Genomic DNA, 16,654 nt, shown 5'->3' on the forward strand with positions numbered 1-16,654 from the left:
ACAGTCTAATTTAGAACATTTTTGTCCTCTAAAAATCCAGTACCCATTATTAATCACTCCCTATTCCCCCCACCCCACCAGCCCTATCAAATCACTCTCAGGCCTAGATAACCATGAATCCGATTTTCTGACTGTGGATTTGCCTATTCTTAACCTGTCAAATAAATGGAATCTTATAATATGTGATCTTTTATGACTGGCTTTTTTCACTTAGCATGTTTTCAGGTTTCATTCATGTTGGAGCAAATATCAGTATTTCGTTCCTTTTCATTGACAAGTAATATTTCATATACCACGTTTTATTTATCCTCTTATTAGTTGCTGAACATTTGTGTTGTTTTCTACTTTTTGTTGCTGTGAACTTTCATGTAAAAATTTTTGTGCAGACATTTGTTATAATTTCTCTTTGGTATATATGTGGCAGTGGAATTGCTGGGTCATAGGAGACTAACCTTTTGAAAAACTGCCAGACTGTTTCCAGAGTGGCTGTGTTATTTTACATTTCCATCAGTCGTATATAAGGGTTCCAGTTTTTCCACATCGTCACCAAAATTTATGTCTGTCTTTTTGGTTATAGCCATCCTAGTTGGTATGAAATGGTATCTTGTGGTTTTTATTTACATATTCCTGATGGGTAATGATAATGAGCATCTTTTCCCGTATTTATTGGTCATTTATGTATTTAAAAGGTCTGTTCAAATCCTTTGCCTATTCTTAATTGGTTATTTGTGTTTTTTTTGTTGAGTTGTAGGTTATATATTCTGGATTCAAATCCTGTATCAGAAATATGATTTGCAAATTTTACCTCCCATTCTATATATTTTTTCATTTTCTTGATAGTATAATTTGCAGAACAAAGTATTTCATTTTGTTTTGTTAATCCTCACCCAAGGATAAATTTTTCCCATTGATTTTCAGAGAGGGGAGTGAGAGAGGGAAGGAAAAAGAGAGAAACATCCATGTGAGAGAGACATATCGACTGGTTGCCTCCTGCACATGCCCTGGTCCACCCCAGTCAGGGCTAGGGATGGGACCTGCAACTTAGGTATGTGCCTTTGACCGGGAATCGAACCCATGACCCTTCACTCCACGGGCCAATGCTCTAACCATGGAGCCACACCAGTCTGGGCAAAACTTCAGTTTTGCTGTAGTCCGTTTGTTTCTTTTGTTGCTTGTGTTTTTGGTTCATAAATAGAAACTATTGCCTAACCCAGCGGTCAACAAACTGCGGCTCGCGAGCCACATGCGTCTCTTTGGCCCCTTGAGTGTGGCTCTTCCACAAAATATCACGTGCGGGCACGCATGTACAGTGTGATTGAAACTTCGTGCGCAGAAGTTTGGTATTTTGTGGAAGAGCCACACTCAAGGGGCCAAAGAGCCGCATGTGGCTGGCGAGCCACAGTTTGCCAACCACTGGCCTAACCCACAGTCGTGAAGGTTTTACCTTGAGTGTTTTTTCTATGAATTTTATAGTTTTAGCTTTTAAATTTACATCTCTGATCCTTTACTTAACCTTTATGTTTGTGTTGTATGCTTTTTTCTCTCTCTATTAGGATTATAATTTAATAAAGTTTTTTGAAGTTCAGCTTTCAAATTCGAGAAACTTTGAACTTGGTTTTATTTCCCTAAAAAGTTTTTTCACACATTCTTTTCATTGCATGTGCATCAATTTCTTTGTGGATTTTCATTGCCCCAAGGATATTAATAATATAACATTACTGTGATATTCTCGCATAGGCATTTGTGTTGTGCTAAGTGGTACTCTTGCAAAATTTGCTAATATCTGGTTCTCCACGAGACATTGTATTCGGTATAGTTCTATATCATGAACAAGCATAAACAGGGCATTTGTTTATTATCTTCTTTGGGGAGCTTGACATTGGGCAGAGATTCTTCTTATGAAACATTTGTTGCTCTGGCCAGTTTGGCTCAGTGGATGGAGCGTGGGTTCACGGAATGAAGGGTTGGGGGTTGATTCTGGTCAAGGGCACATACCTCTGTTGCAGGCTCAATCCATGGACCTAGTGGAGGTTCATGTGGAGGCAAACCATTGATGTTTCTCTCTTTCTCTCCCCCTCCCTTCCATTCTCTCCAAAAATCAATGGAAAAATATCCTCGGGTGAGGATTAACAAAAAAGAGAAAGAGACATTTGTCTACAAAAATTATAGACTGTAGAGTTGTGAGAGATGGTTATTACAGTAATTAAACTTAACTACTAATATAGCAATTTGTGCTGAGTTTTTTAGAAATGTGTCTTTCACTTTATCTTACAGGTTTTCATTGTTTTTTTATTGTTTTTAGACAAAAAAAAACATACCCATTATAGAAATATAAATATATACTTGCAAATATATAAGTTGATCCTTAATATGGGGACTTTCCTCACAGTTGAAAATCTGCATATAACTTTTGACTGCCCCAAAACTTAATAGTCTACTGTTGACCATAAGCCTTACTGAAAACAGTCAATTAATAAATTTTATATATTATATGTATTATATAATATATTCTTACAGTAAAGTAAGCTAGAGAAAAAAATGTTATTAAGAAAATCATAAGGAAGAAAAATATATTTACAGTACTATGTATTTATTGAAAAAAATCCAAATATTAAAAAAGTGGACTCCTACAGTTCAAACCCATGTTGTTCAAGGGTCAACTATAAATGATATAGTAAGGTATTTTGAGAATTTTATATTAACACTGTTTTATACAAACGTCTAGATTTCCATTAACATTACTGTTAGCAAAAAAAACCCAGAGAAGGCCACGTATTAGAAAGTTTAAAGAATTCCAGAATATATTTCAACAATACAATAAATTTACCAAAACTTTAAAATATGTTCTTCCTAGTTGGTAATATTTTAAGGTATTATTATTATTATTATTTATAGAATGATATTTAAATATAGTCATTAATTAGGAATCTGACTTCTTACCTATAAAGATTGTCTAATGGAATGCATGTCAAGTGTTATAATTGCATTTTTCAGCAAAGAGTATTATTAAAATTTCTCCTTCTTTAACCAGTGAAACTCTGAGACCAGCCTCATTCTATGAACTTTTCAACTTTTTTTTTCTAGTTCCCCTTGGACTTAGAATAATTCTCTTACAATATTTTCCCTTTATTACAATTTCTATCAGTTATTTATTAAATTATAACATTTTTAACCATACATATATAGCATACCTATTTAAAAATAATAGTGGTATAGTTTTAAATTAATATTCACTTTTGGTTTTGTTTTTATTCAGAATGAGGTGCAAACAGCAAAAGAATTTATAAAGATTGTAGAAGCTGCAGAAAATGAATACCAGGTATGATCTTCAAAATACTTTTATCTGTATTTGCTTATAAATAATACCACTGAAAATTTAATTTTAGTCATAAGCCTGAATTTTTTTCATTGTTTCACTGCAATAAGACGTAGTCTTTTTGTGTGTTTTTGTTTGTTTTTACCGCAAGGGCAAACTTGTGAAAATGTAGGCAAAATTGAGTATTTTTCAAAATATGCCAAGGTTTTAAATGATTGTTTCTGATTGGAAATTTTTATTTAGGAAGTGTTTCCCAAAGCATTTGGATTATATGTCTGCTGAGGTCATATTTCATTTTGTATTCTGCTTTTCACATTGAGCATAAACATTTAATTTGTGGATTAGACAAGTTTTCATTCCTTACAAAGAGTAATTTATGAAATCGTTCTGAGTGAATAATAGTAAAATAGATCCAAATTAGAATGCTCAAGTGTTAACTCATTTATAATTTCATTTCATTTGAATTTAATTATCAAAATGATAAGCATTTTCTTTTAGCTGCTTTTAAACAGCTATTAAAAACATTGGGATTTTATTTGACTTTTAAAAGCAATGAAGCAGGCTGCCATAATAATGGTTTTCCTAAAACACCTATGTGTTTTATAAATTGTTCTGTTCCTTTAATTTCTTTAAACCTTTAACCACTGTTTTTCATAGACTGCCATCAGTGAGAATTATCAGACAATGTCGGACACTACTTTCAAAGCCTTACGTCGACAGTTGCCAGTTACACGCACTAAGATTGATTGGAACAAGATCCTCAGCTACAAGATTGGCAAAGAGATGCAGAATGCATAAGATGAACATTGCATGATTGGATCATTTTAGTGTCTCTGTGTTTTTAAAAAAAAATATTGCAAAATTATTCAGAACGATCAAGCTACCCAGTCAGGTGGGCTGTTGCCATTTAAATATCACTGTAATTAGTTTGGTTAGAGCACAAAGCTTAGCTAATCAGCCATTATTTTTAATTTCTTTTGTTCAAAGAGGATTGAAAATTAGTTTAGTTTAAATGTCTTTCACTTTCTGTTATGCCTTTCTTACAATGAAGAGATGATTCCTCTAGTTTAATGTTAAAAGTTTTTGAAGTGTTTCAAAAATATTTTAATTACCATCACCCTAAAATTAATGTCTTTTGGTTTATGAAGAGTGCAACTTTTAATATTTGCCAGTTCTTTTTAAAGGGGTCAATAATGGACTTTATAGTTTAAGGTGGTTGATGGATTTAGCCATATATGCTGCTAAAGAAATTGTCTACCTTTTCCCCCTCACCTCTTCCATTTATGTAAGATTGATATTAGAGGGAAAGCATTTTCTATACCAATTGTGTTTAAAGCTTTCAAGAAGGTTATTTAGCTAGCTTAGTGTTTAACTAAACTTTTTTTAAACAAGGCCAAGGTCTAATGCTGTTTTGAGATTCTAAAATTAAATGAAAAACTTATTTCAGAAATGCATTTAATGCTTTTTTCTTGTGAGTTATGCAAATTAGCTTGAATTCCATATGTTCTTGAGTTATTTTTATCATGAAGCCACAAATGTATTATAACAAGGCAAATTGTAATATATATATAATCCTGAACTATGACCATGTCTCAGTTGACTTTTTTTTCTTGAATTGAAAAGTACTGAAATTCCATGTGACATTAAGATGAAATTTTTCTTATTTATTTGAGTAGAAAAATCACTTACCAGTGAGTCATATTATTTTAAAATACTTTCTTTAAAAATTGTGATTCTTAACTGGTTGTAAATTAGAAAAGCTGGGAGTACATAAGGTATGCAGTTGCAGTCTAAATTTTTCCATCTTCCTGTGCATCATACGCATGTTTATAATATTTTTAAAAATACAATTACTGATGCTACAGGGATTTCAAGCCTGTGGTGAATGTAAGTATTTAATATAGGGAGTGGATTGGATTATGGTTTCATCAATCGAGTACCGCTTATTATACTCCGGTGGAATTCTTTCCTCACGTACTTCTGCAAATGTCTGGGCCTGGAAATGTTTTTTTAAAAAATACCACTTTTATTATGCACAATAAAGTATTTCATTAGCTTGAGTTGTATAGATTTTTAAAATTTTCTTAATAAAAGCATATTATTTAATTTATTTTTAAAAATTACTGTTGGGCTTTGGAAAGCATTGAAAATATGAAATTTTGACATTTTTAGTTAAATAGTTTTCTGTAGTTTTAAAATACAACTTTTGTCATACTGGGATTCCTTAAGAAAATGAAATGGCAAATTTAAGACATTTCAATAGTCTGATGATGATTGTGAAGTAAATACTAGATTAATCTTTGAAGATTTTTTTAATGATTTTAAAAAATAATTTTATTTTATTGCAAGGTAACAGCAGGCATGCAATAGTTATTTTGTTTACAAGAAATACAGCTAAAACCATAAACAACTTTTGCCAGTAAGCTTGAAAATTCAAAAACAGAACCAAATAATACATTTTTAATAAATGTAATGTGCCTCAGAAGAAACACAAATGTAATTTAGCCAACCTGACTCAAGAAGAAACAGGAAACAGCCATATAACATTTAAATTAAAGTGGTTTCCCTCCTCCCTACCCCCTGTCTGTAATGGTGAATAAATAACGAAAAGGTTCAAAAGGGTTCTAATCCTATCCAAAAAAGAAAAAGAGGAAGTCTTTTAAAATTCATTTATGTGGCTAAAATAACCTTGGTAACAAAACCAGCGAAGAAAAGTACAGGTCAGTTTTACTTACGAATATATTAACAAAACTAATCCAATAATATTGAGAAATTTGTAATATCACTTGGTTGGATTTTTTCCAGAAATGTAAGAGTGGTTTTTAAACTAGAAGGTCTGCTATTATAAATTACTAGAGGCCCGGTGCACAAATTTGTGCACAGGTGGGGTCCAGCCGGCCCGCCCCAATCTGGGCCGATCGGGCCGGACCTGCTGGGGGAGGGGACACAAGAGGTTGGCTGGTCAGCCCTGCCCCCAGTCAGGGTGGGGGTGGCCGATCGGGGGCAGGCCAGTGGAGGGGAGGGGCCGAGGGCAGTTGTGGGCCAGCCCCACCCCCTGGTCAAACTCCAGGTTGAAGGGACAATTTGCATAAAAGCCTAGGTGGTCCTCCAGCCCCTGCATGATGCCCTCACATCACAAGATGGCCAGCAGGGGAGGTCAGCTGGGGGCGACCAGGATGGCAGGTCAGGGCAGCTAGGGGAGACCAGGCTGGCAAAAGTGGGCAGCTGGGGGTGACGAGGCCAGCAGGGGAGGGCAGTCGGTGGTGACCAGGCCAGCAGGGGAGGGCTGCTGGGGGTGATCTGGCCGGCAGGGGAGGGCAGTTGGGGGCGACTGGGCTGGCAGGGGAGTGCAGCTGGGGCGACCGGGCCAGCAGGGGAGGGCAGTTTAGGGTCTTCAGGCCGGCAGGGGAGCGGTTAGGGGGAGATCAGGCTGGCAGGCAGAAGCGGTTAAGGGCAATCAGGCAGGCAAGCAGTTAGGAGCCAGCAGTCCCAGATTGTGAGAGGGATGTCCAACTTCCTGTGTGATGGGGCCTAAACTGGCAGTCGGACATCCCCCGAGGGGTCCCAGATTGGAGAGGGTGCAGGCTAGGCTGAGGGACACACACACACACACACACACACACACACACCGGGCCTCTAGTATAGGATAATCTACACATGCAGAGAAAACTAAGTACTAACCACAATTCCTAGTTGGGGGAAGAAGGGGAGCGAGGAAAGAATGAAGGGAAAGGGAGAAGGGGAAAAGGAAGAAGAGAGAAAGGAAATCAGGGACCTACATCCCTCATGAAAACAGGTGCAAAACTGTCGGGAAAATATTAGCATATGAAGCACTACAGTAGGTTCTCGGGTTATGTTGGAGATCTGTTCCTACGGCACGGCACGATGTAACGCGATTTTGCTGTAAGTTGGAACCCGCCTACATAAGCACCTAACATCACTCACATGTAGCACATACACAGCAGTAATAGAATGAAACAGTAAAAAAAAATGTAAAAGAAAGATAACTCCTGACCTTGTGGTAAATAAATAATAAGAAACAAAGCACATATGTACATACGTTGAAATGATGAAACTTTTTTTTTTATAAATAAATGGGAGATGGTGACGTAACCACAAAATGATGTATGTCGAGTCCGAGGTAACCCGAGGACTGCCTGTATATAAAAAAATGTTTCATTGGGAGAAACCAAGATGGCGGCATAGATAAACATCAGAAATTGCTGCCTCGCCCAACCACTTCAAAAATACAACTAAAAGACAAAACGGACATCATCCAGAACCACAGGAAGGCTGGCTACAACTAGAAGGAAAGAGAAAAGCACACTCAGAGGAGGTGCGGAAGTAAAGTAGAGTTCCAACAGCAGACTAGAGGATCACAAGAATCAAGTCAAAGATTTGAAATATGAAGAAGCAAAAAACACCCAACAGGAAAAACAAAAAGAATCCAAAAATAAGGCGATAGTGTAAGGATCCTCTGGGACAACTTCAAGCGTACCAACATCTGAATTATGGGAGTGCCAGAAGAAGAGAGAGAGCAAGATATTGAAAACCTATTTGAAGAAATAATGACAGAAAACTTCCCCTACCTGGTGAAAGAAATAGACTTACAAGTCCAGGATGCACAGAGAACCCCAAACAAAAGGAATCCAAAGAGGACCACACCAAGACACATCATAATTAAAATGCCAAGAGCAAAAGACAAAGAGAGAATCTTAAAAGCAGCAAGAGAAAGACAGTTACCTATAAGGGAGTACCCATACGACTGTCAGCTGATTTCTCAACAGAAATTTTGCAGGCCAGAAGGGAGTGGCAAGAAATATTCAAAGTGATGAATACCAAGAACCTACAACCAAGATTACTTTATCCAGCAAAGCTATCATTCAGAATTGAAGGTCAGATAAAGAGCTTCACAGATAAGAAAAAGCTAAAGGAGTTCATCACCACCAAACCAGTATTATATGAAATGCTGAAAGGTATCCTTTAAGAAGAGGAAGAAGAAGAAAAAGGGAAAGATACAAATTATGAACAACAAATACACATCTAGCAACAAGTGAATCTAAAAATCAAGTGAATAAATAATCTGATGAACAGAATAAACTGTTGAATATAATAGAATCAGGGGCATAGAAAGGGAGTGGACTGACTATTCTCAGGGGGAAAAGGGGTGTTGGGGATGCGGGAAGAGACTGGACAAAAATCGTACACCTATGGATGCGGACAGTGCGGGGGGCGGGATGAGGGCAGAGGGTGGGGTGGAAACCGGGTGGAGGGGAGCTATGGGGGTAAAAAGAGGAACAATTGTAATAATCTGAACAATAAAGATTTAATTTTTTAAAAAAGATTTCATCATGACCAAGTGAAGCATATTTCAGGAATGCAAGGTGATTTAACATTCAAAGCATCAATAAATATAATTTACTATATTAACAATATAAAGATGAAAAGCTACATGGTCATATTAATTAGAGAAAAAAGATTTGACCAAATTCTCAGTTTAGAAATACAAAGAGCATCCATAAAACGCCTAGAATTTCATATTACATTTAGTGATAAAATGACAAACACTTTCTCATAAAATCAGGAACAAAGCAAGAACATCTCTCACCATTTCTATTCAGCATTATAGTGGAGGTCCTAGATTGGACAGTAAGGCAAGAATCAAAGCCTTGTTCACCAGCTTTCTCTGTTGGTTCTTAGGTGGCATAACGTCTCTGGGAAGGTCTGCATGGCGGTTTTGCAAACTCTTGGGATCCTCTTGTCTGCTGTTGGATCTCTGTAAATTATTCTTTATTTCAGTCAGTGTATGCTTAATTTCTAGTTGGTCCTTTTTCATGTCCTCCATGGTCTCACTATACTTATTGAGGGACTCATTAAATTTATCGGCGGTTTCCATAAAATTCTTGAAAAACCTTATAAACGTGGCCTTGAACTCTATATCCAGTCGTTTGCTTTCCTCCGTTTCTGCCATTTGTGACCTGTTTCTTTGTCTCCGCATTTTGGCTGCTTCCCTGTGTTGATAGAGTGGCTTTCTGTGCTAGGTGTCCTATAGGGCCCAGTGGCTCAGCCTCCCCAGTTACCTGAGGTGGACACTCTTGGTGCACCCCCTTGTGGGCTTTGTGCACAGTCTTGTTGTAGCTATGCCTTGGTTGTTGTAGGATCACTGGGAGGAATTGACCTCCAGGCCAATTGGCAGTGAGAATCAGCTGTCTGCAGTGGGAGAACTTCTGTGCTGGAGACACCCTTCTGGGGCAAGACTTGCTTCAGTGGGGCTTTGGTACTCACTGAGACTGCACCCTGAGTGTGTCCCTTATGGATCTGAGGAGTTGTGATCTGGATGGTCCCCCTCTGACCACTGGGTACAGTGGCTCTTGGATCTAAGGAGGTGCTAATTTAGCCTCTGCCTAAGGTTACACAGCAGGAACTACGAAGAGAACTGCAGATTCCCCTTCCTTTTTTGGAGTTTGGAGGTGCCCTGATTAGGCTCAGCTGTGAAGCAATGCAAGCTGCTGTGGGGCCTTGGGCCGTCTCTTGGAAGCTCTGGGTCTGTCTGGCCAGGCTGCAGTTAGGTAATTACAGGTTACAAAGGGCCGGGGAATTCATATGCAAAAGCCTCTGCCGCAGCCTGGGTGGGGCGGGGTCTCAAAGAAACAAAGGGCGGAGCAAGCAGCTATGGAGGAGCCTCAGCCCTGCCCTAAGGAGTCGTGAGTCTCAGTGTCCCGGTAACGGCTGCAAGCACCTCTGAGGGCAAGCCGCCCTCAAGTTCGCCTGCTGCCAAACAGTCCAGTTTCTCCCCGTATGAGTCCTGGGTCCCCAGAGACTTCCCGGAACCGGAGTTCAGAGCCGTCGGGAGCTTGTGACTCCCTCCGGATTCAAAAAGACAGCCGCGTCCTCAGGTGCCAGACCCTTTCCGTGCGCAAGCCCCCTACCTCTGCACTTTACTTCCGCAGCTCCTCTGGCTCTCAGTGTGCTTTTCTTTCCTTCTAGTTGTAGAATTTACACTCAGCCATCACTCCTGTAGTTCTGGATGATGTCCGTTTTGTGTTTTTGACGTATTTTTCAATTGTTGTGGGAGGCAGCAATTTCCCGGTGTTTATCTATGCTGCCATCTTAGTTTCTCCTCTCTGTTGTTTGATTTTCAAGGAAAATTTCATCCCATAGATAGCACGTGCTTTTCTGCCATGTATTTTCCATGGCTGAAGCTAGAGCGGAACATCCCTTGCGCTGGGTGCATTTTGTTTTTCAGTTTCATGGGTGGCGTCTTTTGTGGTCAGAAATGTTGTCACTATGTGTCTTACTGGGCCTTTCCAAATCCTACCGGAAAGGAAAAGCAGTTTGTGTTTCTGAGCAAGTATTTGAGTGTGAGGAAACTGTCACCAGAGAAACGGTCCACGTGGCAGTTGCTGAGAGGAGCCAGCAGATGCCCCTGTTCTCACTTCAGCTAATGACAGCTCCAGACACGTGGGCAGGCTGGAATGAGGTCACCAGGCTCTGCGCGACCGCGGGGGGCATGGGCTTTTTATGACCTGGCGGTTACTCGGTGGAAGGACACTGCTGATACCAGGAAGGAAACTTTTCATAGTTAGCATCCTAAGAAAGAGTCCTTAAGATGTGAAAATATACACATATTTCTCTCTTTTTTTTAATGTAGAAATATTTAGTAATAAATTAGGGTAGTGCCCACTAACACTTGTAGAAAATTTTCGGTATATTCAAGCCAGTAGCACAGTGTTTTGTAACGATTTTTGAAATTAGAGAGTCATTTGAAAATCTGAAAAAAGCTAGGATGCATCTTCTCAGAAAAATGCATGTGGGCCTGCACGTTCATGCCTACCAATCTCTCTCAACACACACATACTTCATACAGTTTAAGGGAGTTCATGGCCCCTATAACCTAGTGTCTCCTAATCTGGGTAATACTTAGGCATATTCTTAAATATGATTTTTTAAATATATTTTTATTTATATCAGAGAGGAAGGGAGAGGGAGAGAGAATCAATGATCGACTGCCTCCTGCACGCCCCACACTGAGGATCCAACCCATAATCTGGGCATGTGCCCTGACTAAGAATCGAACCATGACCTCCTGTTTTAAAGGTGGACGCTCAACCACTGAGCCACGCCGGCCAGGCTAGACATACTTTATAGAAAAAATATTGTATAGAACCCGGCTGTTGGGGTTAAATTTTATTGTTGTGTGGGGTTTGTTTTTTTTTAATCAGAATTTATTTATTTTACGAAGCCTTCTCCAACTCCTTCCAGGACCAGACACAGTTTTAGGCACTTGGGAGTGTGCCTGTGAATCTGACAGTGAAAGTGCCCACTTCCAGTGTAACTGGGGATTGTGACCCACTCCACCATTCATTTAACCTTTTCTTGTGTAAATGATGACTGTTCTCCGGTTCCAGGAACAGGCTAGGTTGTTTGGAAAGGGTTTAGCTGTTTTGACATCATGGAGAGATTTTCTTACAGCCCCCAGGAAAGTGACGGGTGTGTTCCAAGAAGGAGAACAGGCCCTACAGATAAGGCAGCCAGAGCCCAGATCAAGGGCAGGGCCTATCTGAAGGGAGACAGTGTTTGGGGCTGATCTTTGCAAGGACAATGAAAGAAGGCAAACCCTGGGAACTCACTAACTGTAGATTTTTTTTCCCCACCCACTAATCTTATATAAACATTTGTTTGAAAGGAAATGGCAGAGCAGTTTTCCAAGGTGCTAATACCTGCTGCTCGCTCAGATTGCCAGCTATCTGATTAATAAACACCCATAAAAAGTCAACTTTGTCTCTGCTTATTGACTTGGCAACTGGCAGTAACGGACTGGTTGTCTGGTTTCACTAGGAGAAGGACAGGCACTGAGCAAGTCAACAAGGAAATGCCGGAGGATAAGTGTATGAATGAAACAAAACAGGGGAAGGGTCTCTCTGAAGGAAGAGGTAACTTGTAAGTTAAGAAGTGCGACAGCATAGGGATTTAGGCCCAGGAATAGAACATACCAAGTGGTCAGGAAGCCAAGTTAAGACCAGGTGATCAGGAGGAACGCAAGCAAAAATGTCACCACCCCTCCACTCCCGACTCAAAAACACAGAGGAAGCAGATTTTAGCTCCTTCTTCCTGCATAAACTACTGACCCTCATGCACAGTTGATCAAGGTTTGACTGTTATAAGACCTTAGAGTGGTGGTAATGATTATTGGTCTGACATCTTGCCCCCACAGCGCAGGCACAACCCCAGTTACCAGGCAACACAGCTAGAAAAGGAAGTCTCCCCCTGCTGAACTGGAAGTCTGCGTGCCTACCTTTTTAAAAAGGCCTGCCGTTTTGCACAAGCCCACTTTACACTCAGCTTATAAGAGCAGCTGAGCAGAGTCAGTCCTTGAGCCAGTTCATGGACCTTCCTTTTCTCTGTGCTTTCTCCCTTATGCTCAAATATATATATAACTGGACCGACCAGAACGACCGGTCGCTATGACATGCACTGACCACCAGGGGGCAGACGCTCAATGCAGGAGCTGCCCCCTGGTGGTCAGTGCACTCCCACAGCCAATCTCCACTGGCCGGCCAACCTCCCATTGTCCCTCCCCGCGGCTGGCAGGCCCAGGCTGGGACGGGGAACCGGAGGTGGGTGGCGACCGACGTGGCCCCTTTCCCAGGGGGGCTGAGGGCCGGCTCCCTCCTCAAGGCTGGCGGCCAACCTCCCATGCCCCGTCCCTCCCCCCTGGCCGACAGGCCCCGACCAGCCCACTGCCTGCCCGCCGTGGTGGTGGTGCAGCAGTGAGGGAAGGAGGAGCGGGGGAGGCAGGAACTGTGCAGTGGCGGGGTGCTGACAATTGCGGCGTCAGCATCCAGCATTCCTTCCTTCCGTGCCTGGCCCAGCAACCATCGCCTCCTCTCTAGCCCAGCCCTGATCAGCCTGCCCCAATTGGCCCTGATCGCTGACCAGGCCTAGGGACCCCACCCATGCATGAATTTTGTGCACCAGGCCTCTAATCCACAAATATCAAGTGTTGGTGAGGATGTGGAGAAAAGGGAATCCTTGTGGACTGTTGGTGGGAATGCAAATTAGTGCAACCACTATGGAAAACAGTATGGAGGTTCCTCAAATAATTAAAAATGGAACTGCCTTATGACCCAGGGATTCCACTTCTGGGAATATATCTAAAGAAAACCAAAACACTAACTTGAAAGAATATGTGTACCCCTACGTTCACTGTAGCATTACTTACAATAGCCAAGATATGGAAGCACCCCAGGTGCTCATAAATAGAAACATGAATATAAAAGTGGTGGCATATATATATATATATATATATATATATATATATATATATATATACAATGAAATATTACTTGGCCATGAAAAATGAAATCTTACCATTTGCAACAATATGGGTAGACCTGAAGGGTATTATGCTCTGCGAAATAAGTCAGAGAAAGACAAATACCATATGATATCGCTTGTATGTAGATTCATAGATACAGAGAACAGACTGATGGTTTTCAGAGAGTCAGGGGACTGGTTGGAAAAGGCGAAGGTGAGGCAGGAAAGTTCGAATGGGGAACAATGGCCTCAAGCTCTACCCCTCCCTTTTCCATCTTGGCTGGAACGTTGCAGATGTGACCTCCACTGACCACCTAGTCCCCATTTCCCACCCCACCCCCCAACTTCCTGTAATTGAGAGGACCAAAAAATAAAAAGAAAAGAAAAGAAATTGCTATCTGGTGAGGAGGTGTTACAGGCTGCCCATAGACCCCCGCAAAGGTTAGTGGGCAGCTCCCTGAGCCAGAGGGAGAGGGCTGCCCCCAACCTCCATTCTTGTCTTCTTGTATAAATGAATTTAAATGAGAGACCCTGGTTGCATTGTGATAAAACCAATTTATTTACTCAAAAATTTTTTGTTGTTGTTAATCCCCACCTGAGGATATTTTCTCCATTGATTTTTAGAGAGAGTGGAAGGGAGGGGGAGAGACAGCGAGAAACATTGATGGGAAAGAGACACATCAATTGGTTGCCTCCCGCACACATACTGATCGGGGATTGAGCTGGGGATTGAGCCTGCTACCGAGGTATATCCCCTTGATGGAAATCAAACCCGGGACTGTTCAGTCTGTGGGCTGATGCTCCGACCATTGAGCAAAACCGGCTAGGGCTAAAGCCAATTTATTAAAAACAATTAAAGCACGTTTATTAAAGAAGCAAGGACAGCAAACCTAAACATCTGGCTTACGAAGTGCACGTGGGCTCTCAGCTAATCTGAGGAGCAAGTTGTACGGAGGTTTGAGGAATTATATACCCCCCTGTCTATAGGTTTCAAAATTCCTCTGCTGAATATCTTGGTACAGATTATTCTCAAGGTTTCTCTTCACTTTGTTGTGGCCTTCTCAGAATTCATGAGAAGCACCTGGCAACTTTATCTTGCCAAGCCTTGAGACTGCTGGCTTCTCTGGTAGGGAGGAAAAAAATAAATTAAACTGCCCTTTTTCATCCTTTCCCCTTCCCCAAAACAGCTTATTTCTTCGTTTAGACTCCCCTCCTTCTCTCCCTCTTCTCCCCCCATTTCCTGAATTCTCTTATTAGGGGGCTTTTTAAAAAATATATATATATATTATTTCAGAGAGGAAGAGAGAGATAGAAACATCAATGATGAGAGAGAACCATCAATTGGCTGCCTCCTGCACGCCCCCCCACTGGGGATCGAGCCCGCAACCCTGGCATGTACCCTTGACCGGAATTGAACCTGGGACCCTTTGGTCCGCAGGCCCACGCACCATCCACTGAGCCAAACCAGCTAGGGCTAGGGGGCTTTTAACCATTGCTCTCAAGTACCCTTGGTTTGGGAAAGATAATGGCTTGTTATTTACAAGCCAGTTGCAAATTACCCACCCTGTTTAGCCTTATTTTAACTTTCTTGTCTCAGTTTCCCTATTCCTCTTGCCCTGGAATTTTCCTAGTTTTTCACTGCCCTGTAACAGTGATGAGCCTTGTCAGCATTCACCTCACCAGGACGAGACGCCGCGACTACTCTATCCCCTCCCACCTTGACCACATTTAATAAAAAAACTTCCACCCAGACACCATTGCTGCAGCTTATTCTCCCAGGTTGCCCTCTCTCGCTTCTCAAGTGTGTACTATCACTTTAAAAAAGCTACGGTACTTGGCTAAATCTTTCTGTCACACTCTCTACTTCCTCCTTGGGCCATCCAAGAACCTGGGTCTGGTGGAGGCCTCCCTTGTCTTCCCTAGGCACCACCCAGCATCAAAGAAATAAGTACAGGTCGGTAGTCACAACATTGTCCCAGGGTTGTAGGGTAGAGCATGGGGAACGCAGTAAATAATACTGCGATGACCATGAGCAGTGCCAGGCGGGTACTTGAAATGTCAGGGAGGGCACTTTGCAACATATGTGATTGTGTGGCCATATGCCTGAAACTAGTACAAAATAATGTTGAGTATAAACCAGTGGTTCCCAACGTGGGGCACATGCCCCACAGGGGGGCAATTTAATTTTTAAGGGGGGCAATTCGAGGCTGAGTTATTAATAGTGAATTTTTTGCATTTCTTATGGTTCTAGGGGCCTCATATACAGTATACAAATATATAATGTGACATATTTATGCATTTCAGTTCTCTATTATGTTTTGAAACTTTATTTGCTATTTTTTTCATATCACTTCATATTATTATTATTATTATTATTTTTAGCAATTTCTTAGTGATTTCTTCCTCAGTACTTCAACTGTCCTTTTGTTCTTTTATTTTTCTCTTTCATGGCTGCCATGTTCTTTGGAAGCTTGTTTAGACCAAGTGAATGGCCTTTTAGGCTTCCTCCACGTGAACAGTTCACTTTTTGAATAATAATAATTATATGTCACGGGGTGGGGGGGGGGGGCATCAGGATTTTAGAGATGCTTAGGTGGGGCACGGCCAAAAAAAGGTTGGGAGCCACTGATAAAAACTATCATTGAAAAATAAAATTTAAAGAAAGGGGGGAAATCCTCAATGTTCCAGTTTGGACATCACTAGAAATTAATCAGGATGTGACAGAAATTCAGCTGTTAAAGATAATAAAGGCAGCTGCATGAGGGCAGATATCTTGTCTGTCTTGTTCACTACTTTGGCAGACACTTCTGATCGCCGACTGAAAATGCTTCCTTCCTTCACGTCCTTCCTTCTTCCCTCTGTTTTCCACCTTTTGTCTTTTCCTCCCTCCCTTCCTTTTTGTCCTAACAGTCCCCAAAGTATGCTGGGAGTGGAATATGCTTAGTTAAAATGCACACTTACCTAGCTTCCTGTCCAGCCAGGGGTGGCCGTGGGATGAGATGCAAACAGAAGGAGCTGGGT

The 16,654-nt window shown here is 41.1% G+C and overlaps 1 protein-coding gene across 1 annotated transcript in view; it reads left to right on the forward strand.

The window, feature by feature from the left end:
- The window catches only part of CAPZA2 (capping actin protein of muscle Z-line subunit alpha 2), a 63,120-nt gene extending 57,744 nt beyond the window's left edge, over positions 1-5,376 (forward strand). The window contains exons 9-10 of the mRNA XM_059711628.1: positions 3,257-3,319; positions 3,974-5,376. Of these exons, the coding sequence (XP_059567611.1) occupies positions 3,257-3,319; positions 3,974-4,114 (204 nt within the window). The 3' untranslated portion in view covers positions 4,115-5,376. The remainder of the gene's footprint in view (positions 1-3,256; positions 3,320-3,973) is intronic.
- The last annotated feature ends 11,278 nt before the right edge of the window (positions 5,377-16,654 follow it).

Source organism: Myotis daubentonii, chromosome 10, assembly GCF_963259705.1.
Source record: "Myotis daubentonii chromosome 10, mMyoDau2.1, whole genome shotgun sequence".
Lineage (NCBI taxonomy): Eukaryota > Metazoa > Chordata > Mammalia > Chiroptera > Vespertilionidae > Myotis > Myotis daubentonii.